The sequence below is a fragment of the Rissa tridactyla genome, chromosome 2 (assembly GCF_028500815.1).
Source record: "Rissa tridactyla isolate bRisTri1 chromosome 2, bRisTri1.patW.cur.20221130, whole genome shotgun sequence".
Classification (NCBI taxonomy): Eukaryota; Metazoa; Chordata; class Aves; order Charadriiformes; family Laridae; genus Rissa; species Rissa tridactyla.
In genome coordinates, this window is record NC_071467.1 from 166,496,257 (window position 1) to 166,515,746 (window position 19,490).

The 19,490-nt window shown below is 44.3% G+C and overlaps 1 protein-coding gene across 2 annotated transcripts in view; it reads left to right on the forward strand.

Moving 5' to 3' along the window:
- The window catches only part of PTH1R (parathyroid hormone 1 receptor), a 133,729-nt gene that overhangs the window by 76,741 nt on the left and 37,498 nt on the right, over positions 1-19,490 (forward strand). For both annotated transcript variants that reach the window (XM_054190342.1, XM_054190343.1), the window contains 2 exons: positions 11,121-11,231; positions 12,762-12,880. In XM_054190342.1, coding sequence (XP_054046317.1) covers positions 11,121-11,231; positions 12,762-12,880 — 230 coding nt within the window. The remainder of the gene's footprint in view (positions 1-11,120; positions 11,232-12,761; positions 12,881-19,490) is intronic.

Below are 19,490 nucleotides of genomic sequence, written 5' to 3' on the forward strand. Positions count from 1 at the left end.
ACACAAACCTGTTATTAGCAAAGGCCATCGGCAATCCTTTCTCAGAGTCCTAGGTGTTGCAGTTTGCCTCAAAATGGCTTGTTTTGTTAATAAATAAACCTATTTGCTAGGAAAAGGGGTTATTTTTAGTTGAGAAGCTGTGTGTATTTACCCAAGGTGTGTGGGTTGCCCATCTGAGTTTATGGCCCCATTGTCCCTAAAGGACCTATACCCAAGTCCAGACTCTCTCTGGGCTTGCAGAAGGACAGGATCTGCTCCTGTATTTCTCTCCAGAGGGTCAAGCATCATCTTCTGACCATCCAGCCTGCCAGGGTATCCTCAGAGGTTGTAAGTAGCCTCAGCTGCCCTAGAAGTTCAGGGAGAAAAAGGCATCCAGTGCACTCAGGATTTGCCCTAAACATGCTAAACCTCTATAAGCCCCGTATCTCCTTCTGCTCTTTCTAGCTTCTCCCTGTTTCTGTTCTCAGTCCTTGTGGTTCAATGGGCAGGGTGAGAGTTTTGGGCAAAGTACTGTTCTGCAAACAACCAAACCATCCCTTGTTAGCATGTTTCCAGCACAGTTTTGGCCTGGGACAGCTGTCACTGCCCCAATGGACACCATCTGTGGGTCAGCATTGACCAGGAGACCTTTCAAGACGGCAGCACAGACAAGACTATTCTTCTGGGGTGTGTATGAGAGGGAGTTCACATTTGTGGATATGAGCCATGTGGGGCTTACAGGGCCTAAAAATAGGCTATGGTCTGTTGTATTGGCTAATATAGATTAAATCAGTGAGTCTTGGTCAAGCCTGGGCTTTCTCCTTACATCTGTGGTTTTGGGATGGGCCAAAAGAGCACTGAAACCATACAGAGAGATGTCACCTCCCACCCAACCTATCTACCACCACTAGCTTTCAAATCAGCAGACTGTGATGACTAGCAAGGGCTTGCAGCTCTTCACAGACGGCTACTTGCCGGTCGTGCCTGAATTAAAGCTAGGAAGAGATAGGGAATACCAACAGCTGGCCTCTACTTGCAAAGGTTTATGGACCAAGAGCTTCCAGTCCTCTTGAGACATGTCTGCTGAGCAGCTATATAGGTCTTGCAACGCACAGGAGGAATAAATCTCAGGAGTTATGATAGGCATAAATGTTCCATGTGTTAGATATGTAAAGTTACATGAAGAATGGGTGGAAAACGCTGCATACGAGTGGCTAAACTGCAATTCTAATTATAAGCCTTATTTCTATGCTTATTTTAATGATTGATATGACCAGCACTATGCCCTCCCAGAAGGACGTCTGGAGTATTTTGTGAGAACTAGATAACTGAATGAGGAAAGAAGCATGCCTGGGCTGAGCTGGGCCAGTAATGGCAGGTGGGGTGTTATCAGGTGGGATGTAGAAGGTGATATTTCATCTTTGGAGTTGTGAGTGCAGTGAGTGGACAGACAGCATGTGAAATGGGCCACTGATGTCAGGGTAGCCAGCTCTCTGGAGCTGTGTCGTGCTAGCAATTCTGTTAGCACTTTTAATCTTGTGACTTTCCCATTCTGCACTGGGGTGAGTAAAGAGACAGGGGGACTCAGAACAGCCCCTGGCACACACATCATTGCCCTCCAAAGTCCAGTTCCTCCAGGGCTGAGCATGCAAGGGGTGTTTTGCCCACTAACAATGGTGCACAGGCCAGCAAAGATCTCTGAGTAGTAACAGGCAGGACCAACATCCATCCATCCTGTCTCCTTGACCTCCCCTCATGCTGGCCGGCACGCAGTGCCCATAGACACACAGAGATGTTCAGAGATGGATGTGCTGACACAGGCCACACTGCATACAGCTCCACCGAGAGATACTGCAGCACTGCGTCCCCAGCTACCCATGCCAATGCCCTTGGACGTGTGCAGAGCATCTTTGCCCAAAACAGACAGATGCTCCCTCTGCATTGCACAATACAGGTCAACAGTAACACACACCCCTTCCTACAGTGGTCAAGGCCAGGTTGGACAGGGCTTTGAGCAACCTGGTCCAGTGCGAGATGTCCCTGCCCAATGGCAGAGGGGTTGGAACTAGATGATCTTTAAGGTCCCTTCCAACCCAAACCATTCTATGATTCTATAGATCTATACATATGCAGGCATTCATACACACAAGCTCTGACAGCCAGGCTTGAAGTGCATCTGCAGCACCAAACACCCCCATACAGAGGCACTGACCCTCCAAGCCTCCCTTTCTGCCCCTTCTGTCCCAAAATGCTGGGTCATTTTTTTGGTTGCTTCTCCCTGCCTGTTTCCAATCCACCAAATGTCCTTCCCGTAATAGAGTGACCACAATTGCACACCGTATTCCAAATGTGGTCTCCCTGGTGCCTTGCACGGTGCCAGAATAAGTCGGGCTGATTTATATTCCATACCCCTAGATAAACACCTCGAGACCGTGTTTGCATTTATCCAGCTGCCAAGTAGCCTCGCAGATGGTTTTAATGTGTTCTCCACATGCATGTACCGCTTGCACAGGAATCGGAATTGAGACTGGGGGGAAGGAGAGAAGGGAGGAGGCAAGGGAGAAGTAAGAGGCAGGAGAGAATAGCCCTCATTGCACCCTGGGGGATACAGCAGTGAGCAGGCATGGCCCAAATATGCCTCTCTTTTCCTCTCTCTTCCACCAAAGCAACCTGCAGCATGCTGGGGTTTCTGACTAGGCTCAGGTGGGCAAGCAGAAATTAAGAAAGAGCAAAATGAGGGCCGCATGTGGCGCAGGCCTTTCACAAAGCACCCTGTGACAGGCCTTTCTGCCTTCAAAAGGCAAGTCCTCAGCAGCAACACCAAACGGAGCCTTTGCTTGCTCCGTCCTGAATACCATATTGGCTTGTGATAACGAGTACAATTTCCACGCCCTGAGATTTCAACCCTCAAGGGCTAAGGAGAACTGCAAGGCACGTCTGTTCTAAAACTACGGTAATCTGTGCTACTATAACTACTCTGTAGTACGGTACTACTGTAAGGGAGTATTCATGGCAGTCCAAGCAACAGTGAGATGAATGGGTACACTATAATAGTAACCTTCAGACATCTCAGGCACCGAGGCACATGCCCTGCCTGCAGGATTTTACAGTCTAGTCTTAGAAGATGGGCATAGATTGTTGGTGATAAAATGGCATGCAGATGCAGAGAAATAAATCAGATTTTCTGACTTGAAGGCTTATACCTGCCTGTTGTGACTGATAGTGGATGAACATGTCATTCAGTGCATTTCACTGAGGTGCTGGGAACTTCGAGTTGGATGGTGAACTGACACATTCCCAAAAGCCTCATCTTCTCAAAGTGCTTGTTTCGTGGCGGTGGTATCCCCTCTGCAGAGCTGGATAAGGAGGAGCTGTCTGGTGGTGACCTGAGTCCCTGCCCCAGCACAGCCCTGGGAAGGCAGTGGGTGAAAGCAGCACTTAGCACCATCTCTCAGACTGAAACCCGTATTTCAGGCAGCGCTTTGTTCCCTGAACCTTTTAGGCTGCCTTCAGTTGAAGCTGAGGACGTGAGTGATCTGTATGGATGGGCTGAGAGGTAAAGAAAAACAGAAAATAAAGAAAAATAGAAAATATATCAGTGAACTAGAGGAGGTGACCCTTATTGCTGCAAGGATGTAGTGGTGGGAAGAGCGGCTGACCTCTGCTGTGGTTCAGCTTGTCTTGAGGAATTGATGAGCTGGGTGTCTCAAGACCAAGAGATGAGAGGCCAACAGCTGCATATGGGAGCTGTTTTGGCGTCTTTGTACCTAAGAAGGAAGGAAGGAAGGAGTAATTTGGACTGTTTTGGAATCTCTCTTGTCCTTGGAAGTGATTGCCTGCAGGGCAAGCAAAATGATTTCTGAGATCTGGAGTGCAGGTGGGTAGGCAGCTGGAAAACTGGGGTGGGAAGCACAAGTGACTCTGCTAATTGTGAGACAGCAGCATACAGGATATTGAGGAAGGATGAAGATGCATGGACCTGTCCCAGGGCAAGGATGGCAGCAGAGCTGGAGTGCAGAGGAAGCTGTGAGTGACATAGTGCTCTCCTTCTAGCTCCATTAATGCCGCAGCCTCCATTTCCTTTAATGAGGTTCGATCTTAAAATCACTTAGTGACATGAAACTTACAGTTCTTCCCAGGGACCTCATCCCAAACATAACTCACCTGAAGCATAGAGCTGTCTCTTAATTTCCAGTATAAGCTTTGTTCACTGCCAGTTTACAACTGATTATTTTTGCATAATTTTCCACTTCTGTAGCTCATCTCTACTCAGACTGCTTACCAGTAGGGTGAGAAAAGCCTTCTTTCTCATTCTCTCTCTCTCATTCTCAAAGCAGTTCAAGCCTTTTATTTTCCTCCAGGGCCACCAATGAAATCTTCCCACTCTAATAGTCCTCCCTTATTGCTGTAAGATTTTTGCTTTCTGTTCCTCTTCACCAAAGGAAATTATGAGCTTTTTCCCAGAGAGGTTATTTTGTTTGACCAGTAGCAAGGACGTCTCAGGACCTATGAAGCCTCTTTTAGAAAACTACTATGGAATGAAGAAAAAAAAATAAGTCTTAGAAGACAAAGATTCAATTCCTGCCTCAGCAGTTGACTTTTACCGACCTCACTTATCTGCTTGCATTAGATTTGTAGTCAGGGAGTGTGGTGGTCACTGATCCCCATGGTCTCCACAAGTACGATAGTCCTGTCTCCCTGAACTCATCTCAAACTACAGAGACAGAAAGGGAGGCACCAGGATGAGGCATCTGTGAAGTCTCTGGAGAAGAAAAAGGTCTCGCCTCACTTCCATCCACTCATGTTGTCCCGCAACACAGCACCGAAGTGGTCGGTGATGTCCTCTCAACGTGAGAAACTTCAGTGCAATTCCCACCTTCCCTGTCTCCATCCATGAGAGTTACAGCTCTGAATTTGGAGGAGCTTCACCCTCATACATACATGCCTGAGAAAGAAGCAATATCCTCCATTCAGCGCTGCCCGAATGACTGATACACATCCAAGACACTTAAGATGTGGGATATGCATGAGATTTACTTGTTTTCTTAAAAGTTTATGAATTCCTTTTGACTTACATCTTCAGTGAATCCTACTATTTCTTCCAAGGAAAGAAATGTTTTGCATTCCCAGTTCACTTGGAACGTGTGACTTCGTGTCCCAAACCTACCCACCTGTATCAATCCAAACAACATATTTGAACCCTCAAACTATTTTTCACCAAGAAAAGAAAGTTTTTGACAGCTTTTCAATCAGCATTTAGAAAAAACTGGATCCTTTCTGATTATCTATGCTTCTAAATATTGTTAACACTGTCTCAGGAGAGACTGACTTATTTTTAGCATGCCAAAAGCACGCTACTTGCAGGTGGTGGATTATTTTTTTTTCTAATGACAGCTTATAAAAAAAGTTGTAAAAATGGATTTTATTTTTTATTTTAAATTATAGCCATCAGAAAAAAATTGTCAGCTTGTGGATTTTTTATTGTTTTCCTGAAACTCTCCACCATTTTTCATATTTCTTCTTGTAATTCAGTATGGATCTCTTTTGAGAAATGACCAAGAGAAAAGGAAAACAACAGAGAGAAGCCAAGTTGTTAGTACTGTTAATATTTTTATAAACCAAGAAAAAAATGTTTGGAGGAAATATTTGGGAAAACAAACAAAAAGAAAAGTTTTGTTTGGATTCCAGCACAATACCAATGGAATATATGGTATTTTCCCTCCCCATTTTATCAACTCAGTTGTTAAGTGACCTCTACAGTGAGTAAAATAGGAGAAAGCTGGAGACAGAAGGTGCAGAATTTGGTCCCACTTATCACATCAGTGGTCTCAAACTGGTGAAATTAATGGTAAAGGTGCCACATGCAGACCAGAAGAGACAGGGGGTGGAGTGAGGGAAGAAGGAAGGGATGTGGGGAATCATAGAATCACAGAATGGTTTGGGTTGGAAGGGACCTTTAAAGACCATCTAGTCCAACCATTCTGCCATGACCAGGGACATCTTCAACTAGACCAGGCTGCTCAGAGCCCCGTCCAACCTGACCCGGAATGTTTCCAGGGTTGGGGCATTGGCCACCTCCCTGGGCAACCTGGGCCAGGGTTTCACCACCCTCAGGATACAAAATTTATTCTTTATATCTAGTTTGAATTTGCTGTCTTTTAGTTTAAAACCATTACTCCTTTGTCCTATCAGCAGGTCAATGGTTTGTCTCCTTACATGGGAGGAATGGAGGTATTAGAAAAAGGAGTGAGAGAAGGAAGGTGGGGCTCCTGTCTGGGACAAGAAGTGTGACACAGAGAGAAGAAACAGCTTTTGGTTGCATTAAAACCCAGGAATGTGGATTTAACAGTCACAAAGTGTGGCCGGACCTGATGTCAGTCAATACTTCCATTTGAAAAATGTTTTCCAAGAGTTTCACTCAATGTAGGAACTTGTCAATTCTCCAACCAGGAGGTCCAGAGGCACCTAGCTTAACCTTTCGATGTCCCCCCAGGCTTCCCCCTACCACAAACTAATAACTGCAGTGCCTTTTCCTAATCCGGTTCCTCTCTCCTTGCCCCCGTGGTGCCCTGGATTGGCAAGAAACAGACATGTTGGGCCTAATTTTAAGCTGTGCACCTGCCAGTTGGCTGGTCAGTCAGTTTAGGCTGGTTGGACAGGTGGCAGATACCAAATGTCCACCTGCCCTTCCCACTACTAATCATCAATCACCGCAAAATTTGCAGGAAGGAAATGATGACTGAGATGTCTTATGCCTCCTTCAAATTGAGCTGAAATGTGTTCTCCAAGCATGGAGGGGGGAGAGAGAGGCAGGGGATGATAGAGAGGTGGAGAGGACATTAAAGAGGTTTCTCTGTGTTGTGGCAGTTCGTGATAATGACAACATATTCATTTTCATCTTTTCTTGAGAGCCTTAGCCACTTCTTGAAGATAGAGTCCCACCAGATCTTATACAGCATTAATGAATCAATTCCACAAGTCAATATACAGAGGCACAGAAAGATTTCAGATGCAGTGAGAGGCAGCAAAGATCATCTTCTTTTTCGAATTTCTGGGTCAGTTAATGGCTCCCCACATTGTCCACATGGTAAAGCAGCAGTCCAGGGGTGTCCCAACACCAGCTTGCACTGTGTTTCCTGCACCGAGCCTTCAACCCTCTGCTTTTTGGAAGGATTGTGGGGATCAAAGTACACAAAAAGAAACAATTTCACACTCTGTTATCCAGAAAGCATCAGTTTTCTTTTGAATGAGTCCATTGCAAATGTGTGTGTGTGTATGTTTACAGCATGAGGAGGGCGTACCCACCAGATACTTTTCCACATTAATATTTTCTGGACAAATATTGCAGTATGATACTAAATGAAACTACTTACAAGTGAAGGCTGACCTTTGGAAGTCGTTGTGAAGAAAAGTGGAAGGTTTTTCTCTCAGCGTTTCAGAGCACGACATTCAGATGAATTTTTTTCTTCTCAATGTTTTTTCTCCATGTCATTCATTTTAAAGATTACCCAAATTAATTTATTTATTTTGTAAAAAAAAATGGTTTTATTTTAAGTAACACCACTTTGAGGGCTAAATGAAATCTTTATTTAATTTCTTGCCTGCAAAAAAAAACCTCAGGGACAATAACATTTTGTCCTAATCCAAATTTTGTGGGGTGCTTTTTTGCCTTTTTCTTTTGATCCTTCCAGAGAACTGAAAAATAAATAAACAGGTTTTCACAGTGTAAATAATCCTGCAACATAATGAGCCAAAGGGAAGGGCTTTCCCAGTTTTCATGAATAGGAAATTTAGTATTATTCTTCCTCTATTGTGACTGGAAATAGAGAAAATGCAATAAACTTCTTGCTCCCTTTTATCACACCAATGCTGAGGAATTTTAGCTCCTCTATCCTCACTCCCAGTTAATGCTTTATAAGATAGGCAGTGATTAGTCTGGTCCTTTTCATCAACACTAAATTAAAGATAAGAAATCAGCTGTTAAGTGATGAGTTTTTCAGTTGGTTTTCATGTCCTAAAATACCATCAAACTGAATTGATCACTGTCAGCTCCGACCCTGGAGGGCACCATACCAGCCAAAGGTTTTTAAAGCAATCCTGTATTCTTATTTAATCTTGTGAAAGCACAATCATTATAAAGGATAAATTACTGTTTGGTTGAAAGATTGCTAAGGGACGAGCTTTGGTATTAATGAAACATGCTGAGATCTTGGCCGTGCTTATCATTTCTTTACTAGTGGAGTTCTTTTGCAGATAAGAGCAGGCTGTTCCGTTTTGGTTTGATTCTCATGTAATTCCTCTCTGTCAGACACTTTGTATGCTGTTGATAAACTTATTCACAGGTTGCCATCAATACGCAGGGCAGATGCTGCTCTGAAAGCAGAGCTGGGGCAGATTCACCGGTTTTTGCTTTTCATTTCAAATACTCTGCTGCAACTGGATGCTAACTGATGGGTGCAGTTAGTACAGCCCAACGCAAAGGTGTATCATAGAATCATAGAATGGTTTAGGTTGGAAGGGACATTAAGGATCATCTTTAAGGCCATGGGCAGGGACATCTCCCACTAGACCAGGTTGCTTCAAGCCCCGTCCAACCTGATCTTGAACACCTCCAGGGATGGCAGCCACATCTTCTCTGGGCAACGTGTTCCAGTGCCTCACCACCCTCACAGCCAAGAATTTCTTCATCACATCTCATCTAAATCTCCCCTCTTTCAGTTTTAAACCATTCCCCTTTGTCCCATGGCTCCCCTTCCTGTTCCAGAGTCCCTCCCCAGATTTCCTGGAGCCCCTTGAGGGACTGGAAGGAGCTCGAAGGTCTCCCTGGAGCCTTCTCTTCTCCTGGCTGAACACCCCCAACTCTCTCAGCCCGTCCTCACAGCAGAGGGGCTCCAGCCCTCTGATCATCTTCGTGGCCCTCCGCTGGACCCATTCCACCCATGTCCTTCTTGTGCTGAGGACTCCAGAGCTGGATGCAGTACTCCAGGTGGGGTCTCACCAGAGCAGAGTAGAGGGGTACATAAGCACCAAATTAGATTTGGATGGATAGTCCTTCCTCAGGGACTGGAAATGCAGCCCATGTTGAACATCCATGTCTGAAAGCGAACTGCTCTCTTGTGGACTGGGAGCTTCTGGATCAAAAGCTGCAGAAATGGGTGGCTGACAAGTTGTCAGAGGTAGGGAACAGGGTTTGACTTCCCTCTTTTTAAAGCAGTGTTGAAAATGAGGTCAGTTCCCACAGTTTTCAAGAAGCCTGGAGTATTTCTCAGCCTTTCTAAATATGGATAAGTTCTGGCTTTGTCCCTTGCAGACTGAATGAGCAGACGATGAGGAAGATGAGACTGCCAGGAGGGTGGGCAGCCCATCTCCCAGGGCAGTCTACCTCCATTGCTGGCATCTCAGCTGCTTCAGGGGCTGGTGGCAAACCCTATGTGCTGCAGAGCTCCTTCATGATCCTCTTAGCCTACATGGTTTTGTAGGACATGATGTCGGAGCTCTTGAATGGTTGGCTGGTACCCCAGTTTGTGAAGAGAGAAACGAAGCTTCTCATAATTACGGGTCAATAGAAGGCCTGCTTAATTGCTTCTCAAGTTCTGTAGGATTGCAAAATGACAACTAAAGAACTTTAAGTATATACTTATATACTTGCCAGTTTTCAAAAGAAGGTTTGGAGGGAAAAGGCAACATAAAGTGTGGGAAAGGACTTTTTTCTTGTTTTGTATCTCTGCTTTTCCTTGTGCTAAGCACATAAATCACAGATATCTGCAAATAAACTAACATATGAAGAGGTAAGAGGAAGACCTGTGTATGGGGGGAGACAGGATTTCTCCTTCAGGGCTACTTTAGCTTTCTTCAATGAACAAAAAGGGACAACAAGGATGATTTAAAGAAAAATCCGGTAACAACGCCTCACCACTCCCTTCCCAAAAGGTTAGGAATTAGCAGTGAACATAGCAAAGTGGTACAACCGAGAGAGATAAACAGTTCTGAGGATATTTGCATTCCTAAGGTGACAGGGCTCATGTGAGTTCTGCACCTGCCCATTCTTTCTGCTCCTTTTCTGAAAACCTGTGATTAAGCAGAGGGCAGAAATCCAAAATAGTATGTAAGCAGCAGGGAAATCTGGGAAAACTCAACCATTGTGCGCTGTGCTGGGCAGCAGGCGACGGTTCAATCAGCGTGTGTGTGCTGCCAGCCAATTAGCATGGGCATGGCTCCAAATCAATCAGTGCACGACCTGCATCTTGCCCCATGGTGACATCACAGGGAAATGGGGGGAGAGGGAAGCTGGGTCTACTGAAGTCACCGGCCTAAAGGATGTCAGACGGGAAAGGATGCAAATTTTTAGGAAAAAGAAATTCCACCCTTTCCCTCCTTATGAAGCAAGGTAATGAAATATTCTCTATTTATGGTTAGAAATTTTGCCACAGACACCTCTCTAGATTCTTGCTAGTCTTAGTGTTGCTTAAAAGCGCACACAAATTCAGGCACACAAGGACATCTGAGAAAGCAGCAAAGCATCGCAAGATAGCATAGCACTGGCTGATACAAATAATGAGTTACAATTACAGCTGAATTTGGATTAATGGTCTGTGGACATTAAATCACAGCTAGTCTACTCTGTGGGAATTAGTACCTTTCAGGGAAGCCTGAAAGGGTAACTTTGAGCCCCACAATAATCTAGCCACAGCATAATCTAGCTCCTTGGTATGCTAGGTTCAAATCTGTGTTGCCTTATCAAGGTTACACCCAACCAAGCTCCCTTGGGCATCTCCAGGTTGCCTGTCAGTCTACGGAGTCCTGAATGCTCAAGCTCTCCACTCTGCTTTCCTGCCCCATTTCCATTTCTTCCATCCCACAAGGGAAAGCAACTTTCCAGACACATTGTCCCCTCTCAAAGAGCGCTCAGTGATTATCCCATGTCTGACCATCTCCTTCTGAAATAAAACTTGGGAGAAACCACATCTTCTGGAGCTAAACACTAAGAAGAATATTGCAATGATACCTAAGAGTGGCCTTCTTGAATTGAGTGACAATGTTGCTGTTTTTTTTTCACGGAGATCCCTTCTCCAAACGGTGGGGCATTAGTTTCACCTCTGCAGGTCCAGTGACTCCTCTTTATCTTTGTTTCTCTTCCACAGATGGTTTTTGTCTTCCGGAGTGGGATGGTATTGTCTGCTGGCCTGAAGGTGTGCCAGGCAAAGTGGTGGCTATGCCATGTCCTGAGTACATCTATGACTTCAATCACAAAGGTAGGTGTTGTCCTTGGTGTCAGCACAGCCTGGTAAGCTGCAGGAAGGGGAGGTCTCGCAGTTGAAAAATTAGAAATCCTCTTTAGTATCCCTTTTTTGTCATATGGTGGCTCCCTTCCAAGGAGGGGTAAAGACAGGGAAAAGGAAGTTAAGAAACAACCGTTACGTTTTTATGCTGGAAGAAAAGCTCTGTTTTAACCTAAACAATGACAAATTTCCCACCCACCCCAGACTGTAATGGGGCATTATAAGCACTGATTTCATGTTTACAACTGGGTAGTCTTGCAGATATACAAACCTCTATTTGTTTGATGCCACAAACTTTGCATAGCAATAGAAACCCACAAGATATTCTTCCAATTTATGTTCTTCGCTTGACGGATCTGTTAATTCTAACCCCTGATTTCTGCCCAGACCCCTATGGTGGGTATCTGAGAACAGCGCTGGTAACCAGAACATGTGAATTCCTCCCCATCTCACTTTCCCTCAGGCAGCACATTTCTTGGCTTGCTTGTGGTGCCGCAGAGTCTGTGCATGTTTTTAGAAGGAATTGAAGTACACTCACTCCTTAGTGTATTTTCAAAGCTAAAGCATTCTCTTTTCTCAGGCAAAGCTGTGCATCCAAAGACTGAAAAACTAAAGAATTAAGACTATATGTTCCCAGCAGAGCACCGATGTTGTTTTCAGAAAAGAAGCGATATTCCAGTGCAGCCTCGTTGCATGTAGTCTGTCCTGCCCTTTTTATAAGGGACGGTGATCTGAGCCAGCTTAACCCCTGGCTGATGACCTCTTTGGGAGATCCCTGCACATGCACTTCACATTAGAGACCAGGAGGAACAGGCAATGCATCCCTTTTTTCTCCATAACCCAACAACGGCATGGATTCCTCACCTCACTGATCGCCACCAGTCAGGTCAGCAAGGGTGGGAGTCAGATTAAGACCCTTAGATGCAGAGGTCTCTATAACCTCTCCCTCTGTAGTCACAGGACAGATAGATCTATTGACTGGTTTCATCCCTGTTAACTGTAATGGGACTTTTTACACACAGTTTATGCAATGATACCCCAACACAGACATCTGAACATGAATGTTTTCGTCTGCTGATTGGGTCCTGAGATGAAACCTTGCCTTCTCTTTTTTTTCCATGGGGAGGGTACCCATGGAAAAATCTGTCTTGAGAAGCACTGAATCTGTAAACAACAAGCAGCATAATATAGTTCACTGTTTATTTTCATAGGGAGAGATGCAACTCTGAGGATGACTTTGTGCATTGGGACTTTTCAAAGCTTCTCTCCTTTGTTTGTAGACCAAATATCTTAACCTAAACAAAGTGCAACTTGTTAATAGCTCTCTAGTGTTTCTCAGCCAGAAAATTGATAAAGTTGCTAAGCAGGCAGAAATTGTCTTCTTGCAGTTGTACTTCAAAGCAGGCAGGAAGAATCAGGGTTGATGGGATCCATCCTTGGAAGAAGTTTCTCCTATTCTACCAGGTCTAGTCCCGCTTACTCTGTCTCATTTCTCTCCCATAGGCCATGCTTATCGCCGGTGTGACCTGAACGGGAGCTGGGAGTTGGTCCCAGGCAACAACCGCACCTGGGCAAACTACAGTGAATGTGCCAAGTTCCTCACCAACGAGACAAGGGAAAGGGTAGGCAATTGCATTTGTGCATGGACCACGAAGTGTTGGCTTCACCCAGGGCTAACCTAAGAAGCACTGTCTCATTTAAAACCCTTGATGAGCTCTAGTTTGCTGCCTCCTCTTGGAAACTATGTCTGAGCTTGCCAAAGCCACATCTTTGTTTTGATTGGGGAATTATTTGAATTTGAAATTGTCGTCAAAGCCAGAAAATTTTCCTCCTGCTGCCATGACTCCCATTTGTAAAGAGATCTTGGAGAAACTTGAAGTGGGCTAGGAACACTAAGAAGTGGTTGGAGGTTGTTCCATGCCATTGAGACTCCTTCTTCCCCACCAGACACTAATTTTGGTACCAGTTTGTTACCAATAATTCTAATGCTTATGTGCTTGTCTGTGCTGGGGAATGTACAAACACAGAGCTAAAAGATGTGTCAATAAAACCAGTAATAACCCTGCTTCTATAGGTCATTAATAGAGAACCTCTTTGTTGAGAGGTATAAATCAAGGATCAGAGGTTTTACGTGGTCTGTTCATTGGAGATGGGTGGGGACAAAGTCCTTTGCTAAAGCAAATTAACATGTAAGAACAGATCTTAAACTATTTCTGGTGTAGTCACAATTTTGAAACAGGGACACCAGTCCAAAGTTAGAAAAGGGATTCATAGCACATGGAGAGAGTTTGGTATGCTCCTGGGGAAAAAAAAAAATTATCTATCTGTACGTCACACCTATGTACCTTATTTTTACACAAATTCAGGTGATTGGCAAAATAGTAGTTGACAGAAATTTCCCACATCTTTGTCTGGGTCTGAGCCCAGCTGGGGCTGTGTAGTGCTTCTGAATGTCTCCCAAGCTGAGTCCATCATAGAAGTGACTCTGTGCTAACACGACAGCAAAGCCGTCAGTGGAGTCACCTGAGAGGATGTGACCTTCTTGTTTCGCAAAAAAAGACATTTCCACCCACACGCGGTTGCTGCTCTATTTCTGTAATTTGCAAAGAATTCAGCAGAAACCTCTGGTTTCACAGTGGTACTTGGAAGATGTCCTCCTTGGATATGGGGTATGGCATTAGGGACTGATCATTTGCAGCAAGGGTTATTTTCAGACAGTTGGAGATAAAGATCTAACCACAAGCTTCACAGTGGGGAGCAAGCTTGAAGATGATATACAGCCCCTTTGGGAGAACGTTCTTAATTTTAAGTCCAACCACAGCATAGTTTTTTTGCATTTTTTTTCCCAACGGTGAAGCAACATATGAATGAAGTTGTTTAGTGAGGAAAGATGTTATTTGAGCATCTGCACGCATTATATCATGCGGTCAAAGAACTGACAAGGTTGTATACGCCAGGTACTGCTCCAGCTACTTGATAGCAAGGTGTGTTGTGTCAGTGCTAGACAACACTCATTTTGAGGACAAGTTTGATGGGACTCATTTTTTCCCAGTACGTATAGTGGAAAGAACTATTTTAGCCCCAGAGTTTTCTGGGAAATTTCTGGAGTTGGTGTTGGAGACATTGAACATCTTGCTCACACTGAGAGCTTTACTAAGTTGCACAACTTCTTGACCTCTCTGCAGTCATTATCTCCCCTGTCCCAGCTATCTCAGCCATGTCCTGAAGTGGGAGTCATCTGCTGTAGACCTCTCTACCTAAGCAAGTATCCTAGATTTCCCCTAGGGAAAGGAGGTCCTTTCTGTTAAACTACCTATGCTGGCAGCTAGGATGTGGTCAAGATAAATTGGTAGGGGAAGGGTACAAAGAAGAAGACAGTTGTCCATTTGTTACGAGCACAAGGAAGGTGTAGAGACCAGACCTCCAGGCTGGGAAAAAAGGCTGAAAGCAAAGTCTATTGTCCTGGGTTTCCTGTATCTATTTTTGTCTGTGTCTCCTGAGTGTAGAGGTGGTCACTGCACAGACAGGGGACTTGGACTGTGTTTCCTAATGGAGAGACATTAGATGAGGTGTCATGATGCAGAAGATTTCATTTTTATTCTCAACCTCTGTTCTTACTTGGAAAATTACTGCTCACTTTATGACCTGCTTTAATAAACCATCCAAATATTATCATCTTCATTATTCTGTACATAAGGGTCAGTCATCTTCTGCCAGGAGTTTTCTCATCTAGCCACACAGAGGTGAATTTAATGGTACTTAATGGTAAGACAAATTAGACCATCATCATTGTTCAGATTAAATGGGCAACACGGTATTGCCTAAGTGACACCTCCCCAGTGCAAAGAACATTAGAAAAAAATGGAAGTTTCCCTTACCTTTGGAGTTGTAGCGTGATTAACAAGTGATTTTCAACAGCATCTATTACTTATTATTATTATTATTATTATTATTATTATTATCCTTGTATTTGCAAGAGGTTGCTTTCATGGCGATGGTGCATGCTCTCATGTAGTTACCTTGTTTCACCATAGAGGTGGCTGCATTTTAGTGACAAGTGAAGCAATGCTACACATCCACTGCAGGTCTCTTGGGCCTTCTGGCATGAAAAACGCTCTGGAAATAAAAGAGAAAAGGAATGACCTTCTTTTTTTTTTCTCAGTTGGGTGATGACTTTCAGAGAACAAGGAAGGCCTCTTGTCTTTCACACCCAAGCGTGGCTCTGAAGCACTGGTATTAATAAACCTTCCTTTGATTTTTTTTTTCTTGAAGTAAATATGTCAAGAGATGTCAGAATCAGGGAATTTGGCAAGATAGACTAGTCGTCTTTAGAGAGAGATTGTTTTCTATTATTACTTCCCCCCCTGGGGAACAGCATCTTTGCGTCACCAGTAACAGCTGCATTTAACCAACGTTTTGAAAGGAGATCGTGGGCTGAGTCCAAGTAGGACAGCATCCGAGCAGATGTAACCAGAGAAACTTTTAAGAAACTATGCATTAGAAAGCATTAAGAAAAAAATGTATGTCTGTGACTATATATATATATCTGCATTGCTATCTCTAGAAATAGGCCTGTATCTATAGATAGCTACAGATGAACACACCTAAATAAACACCCACGTCCATGCGCACATACACACACACACACACACATATATATATATGTCCATGTATGTTTGTTTAGGTGTGTAGTTTTCTCATTTTAGCCACTGTGGGATAATTATAAGCTTGACCAAAGCAGCAAACGGCGGGCCCCAGAGAAAGTTTGTGTCTTTCGCTACCTTTTCCTGAACCATATAAAGAGGATTATTTCACACAGAGCAGCACGGAAACCGCTTTCTGAAATTAGCAAAGTATGCTAAAGCCATCAGAGCCAGGAGAATTAACAGCTCGTAACTGCCCAGTGAGCAATTGCTCTTGGTCTGTTTTCTAAGGGAAAATTAGCACTGCTGAAGGACGCTGGATTGACAGCCTTGAAGATTGATGTCCTCTCTTTAGCCAAGAGAGCAGGTAGGCTGCAACTAGCTATTGAAGTGTGTTTCCCCAGACACCTTGCAGGCAGCATTAATCTTGCCATGAACAACCATGGTCTGCAGAAGACAACTGTTTAGCAAGAGTTCGGAAGAAGTTTTGTGGAAAGATGTCTCAGCAGCACCTTATGGGAAGATAAGACAGTTTTCTCTGTGCCTTCGGGCAGTGCCGAAAGCCACCGCTACACCACAGTCTGTATATATTCTCTCATATTCTGCTTTTAAAATAACCCTTCACCAGCGCAGCAGAAATGGTGGAAAATGTTGTTCTCCCACCCCTTCCCCAGGAGACGTGCATGGGCATCCCCCATCCCGACTGCACCCTGGATCTTTCAAAAGTCTTCCTGCCTCTGAACAGATCAGCTGAGAGATCTGTGGCTTCCCACCCCAGGCCGGGCAGCTCTGCTTTGTTTATTTTCCATCCGGTGCTTAAAGAGAGCCAGTAGGACAAGGGACAGAAGGGGGACGGATTGGCCGCTGTTCGCTCTTTGAGGAAGGCAGCGTGGTTAAAACACCAGCTGGTTATCTGTCTGCTGCGTGTTTCGCATTGCTGAATCGCAAGCTGCTGAACGTTGGGAGAGGGTATAAAGCACTGCTACGTAATCACTAGATGATAGGCACATAGGTGTATATATATCTATTTATTCTATATTTGTTCTGTTCTTACACTATTCCTGGGCATGTAGGAGACAAGGAGTGGGCCTAAAAGGACCCTTGGTCTGGCCGAGGTTGGCCATTGTCCTTAGAGCTTTCTTCAGTTCCCTTAAAAACAGGAGTGAGGGCAACCTGTATTCTTGGAGCTCCTCCTCAATCTCTGGATAAAACATGGCACACATGGAAAGTCTTGATGCACTAGTAAGCAGCTTTTTGGGCAATTTGTCTCCAAAATACCATAGTAGTGCTTTGACTATGGACCTCTTCCCTTCCACACAGCCAGGCAATAGCAGCACTCCCAGCATGGTCATTTTTCTGATCGCCTTTTCAGACATTGGCAGGAGTAATGGCGTATTTTGCTCAATAAGCAGAAATTTCCTTCATTTCCGTCTCCCCCAAAACCAACACTAATGCCAAACACATCCTTTTTTTAAAGCAGGTCAAGCCTATCCTGTTTTCAAGGATGAGTTTAAGGCTAAATGTGACCTACATCTACTGAAATCATGGGGAAGGGGAATATGAGCCAGCAACTTGGGAGGTTAGCTCAGCTCGGAAGCCACCAGCTTAGCAAGATAGACCATCCTAAGATCTAACCTCAGCCTGCCAATCCTGTCTTCATCTGCTACTGCTTGTTTATATTATGGTGGTTTTACTGCTTCCAGGGAAATCAGAGAGGCCTCGAGAATCCATCACATACCAAACACAATGGGAAAGGCACAGCATGTTGCAGGGCTGCTTTATCTAAACTCCCTTCTTCAAACCAAAAATCTTCTGTGCCTGGCCTTTGTTCTCGGAGCTCTCTGGGGTCCTTTTAAAAGCAAACAACTTTGTGTAGCCTCAAACTGATGGCATAAAGCATGTTTACATAGCATATACTGAGTTATACAGATGAAATGCCATCAAAGCGTCATACATTTGCAGCATGAAAGATGGGCAGATGTTTTAAAGTACATGTAGGAATAAAAAAAAAAAAAAATGCATTATTCAGATGTGTTCTTCATTCTTGCAAACAACCCTGTCAGGCAGTCCTTGTTTCATGCCTATAACTTAGGCCTAGTGCCTTCCTGTAAATGCTGCAGCACCTTTTAGTGTGGTTCTGCTGATGGTTAATTCCCTAAGTCTGCTGGGAAACTCTGATGATTTATAACAACAGCATAACAATGCTTCACATAAAAACACAAGAGTTCTCACGACACAGCACACAGGGTCACATATAGTCCCCTTGTACCCCTTATTTAACCATTGCTGGCCCATAGAAGATGTTTAAGGACAGTTTATGGAGGCTGGCAAGCAAAGAGTGCTCCTGTCCCTACTTAAAGCCTTCCAAGAGCCTGCAGCTGTGGGGCATTCTCAGCCTGTGGCCATAGCATAGGATTTGGAGAACTTTGTTCTATTAATATGAACAGCAGATTTGGGGGACATATTTTCAGTGGCCTCCTGGATGTCCCATGGCTATGAATGCTGTAGATAAACTGGGCACAACATGGAAAAGTGCTACCTTTCGTCAATACAGCTATCGGGCACCCAAAGAGCTCAGATGACTTCTTAGACATGGGTCTACTCCCACCTTTTTCCTTTTTCCTTTTTTTTTTCATAGACTGGTCTATAGACCTGAACAACTCTCCAGCTCTGCTGACTGCAGTCAAGGGGTCCAATTTACTTCCCTACACCTAGAAACCTGGCATGACTGCCAGAGATACATTTTGGAGATGCACTACACCTCCTACAGTATTAGCACAAGGTTGGCAGATATCTATGAGACCCATGCTCTTCTGGAGCAGCATCTGGGGTCCATGTGAGTACTTTCAAGCATCTCACACAGCGCTCAGTGCTTATGTGCAGGCAACTGAATCTGAAGATCTCTCCTTGTTGACTATCATGTGAATATAGATGCTCAACACACACAGAAACATACATTTTCACATCTAAATTGGGGTGTCTTAGTCTGAGAGCTGACCCTAGTCACTATCTAGATTGTGAGGACCTGAAGCGCCCGGGACCTCTACAGATGAGGGGAACAGAATTCCGTAGCAAAAAAGTCATGTTCAACACTCAATGTTTTCCCTTAGGCTTTGGAAATCAGTGACTGTTTTGTGCCTTTTGCAAATATCCCTTCTCCCTGCCATTAAGTGTTTTTTTAGTCGCATCTTTTGTTGTAAAAAAAGACAAGAAAAGCAACGACCAGAGCTAATGACTGAAGATTTCTGGCTTTGCTTATCATTCAAAGCAGTAAAATGCTTCCCCTGCTAATTTCAAACATGTCATTAGCAACATCTGAATCAGCAGCTTTGAGAAACTTTGCAGATACTTGATCTGGAAAGCCGTTACATATGCTTCCATCCTCATCTACTGCTAATCCCACCCTTCAGCACAGCCTGCCAACCCCTCAAAAGACCACTGGATCCATTTCAGCTTCGCAACCTAAATGTTGCAGAGTCTTGCTGTTGTCTCACAAAGGGGGAAAGGAAAAGGAGGAAAGGAGAAAGCTGGATACAGGGCACAGTGCAATGATACTCAGAACAGACGTTGCTACCAGTCATCTAGAAAA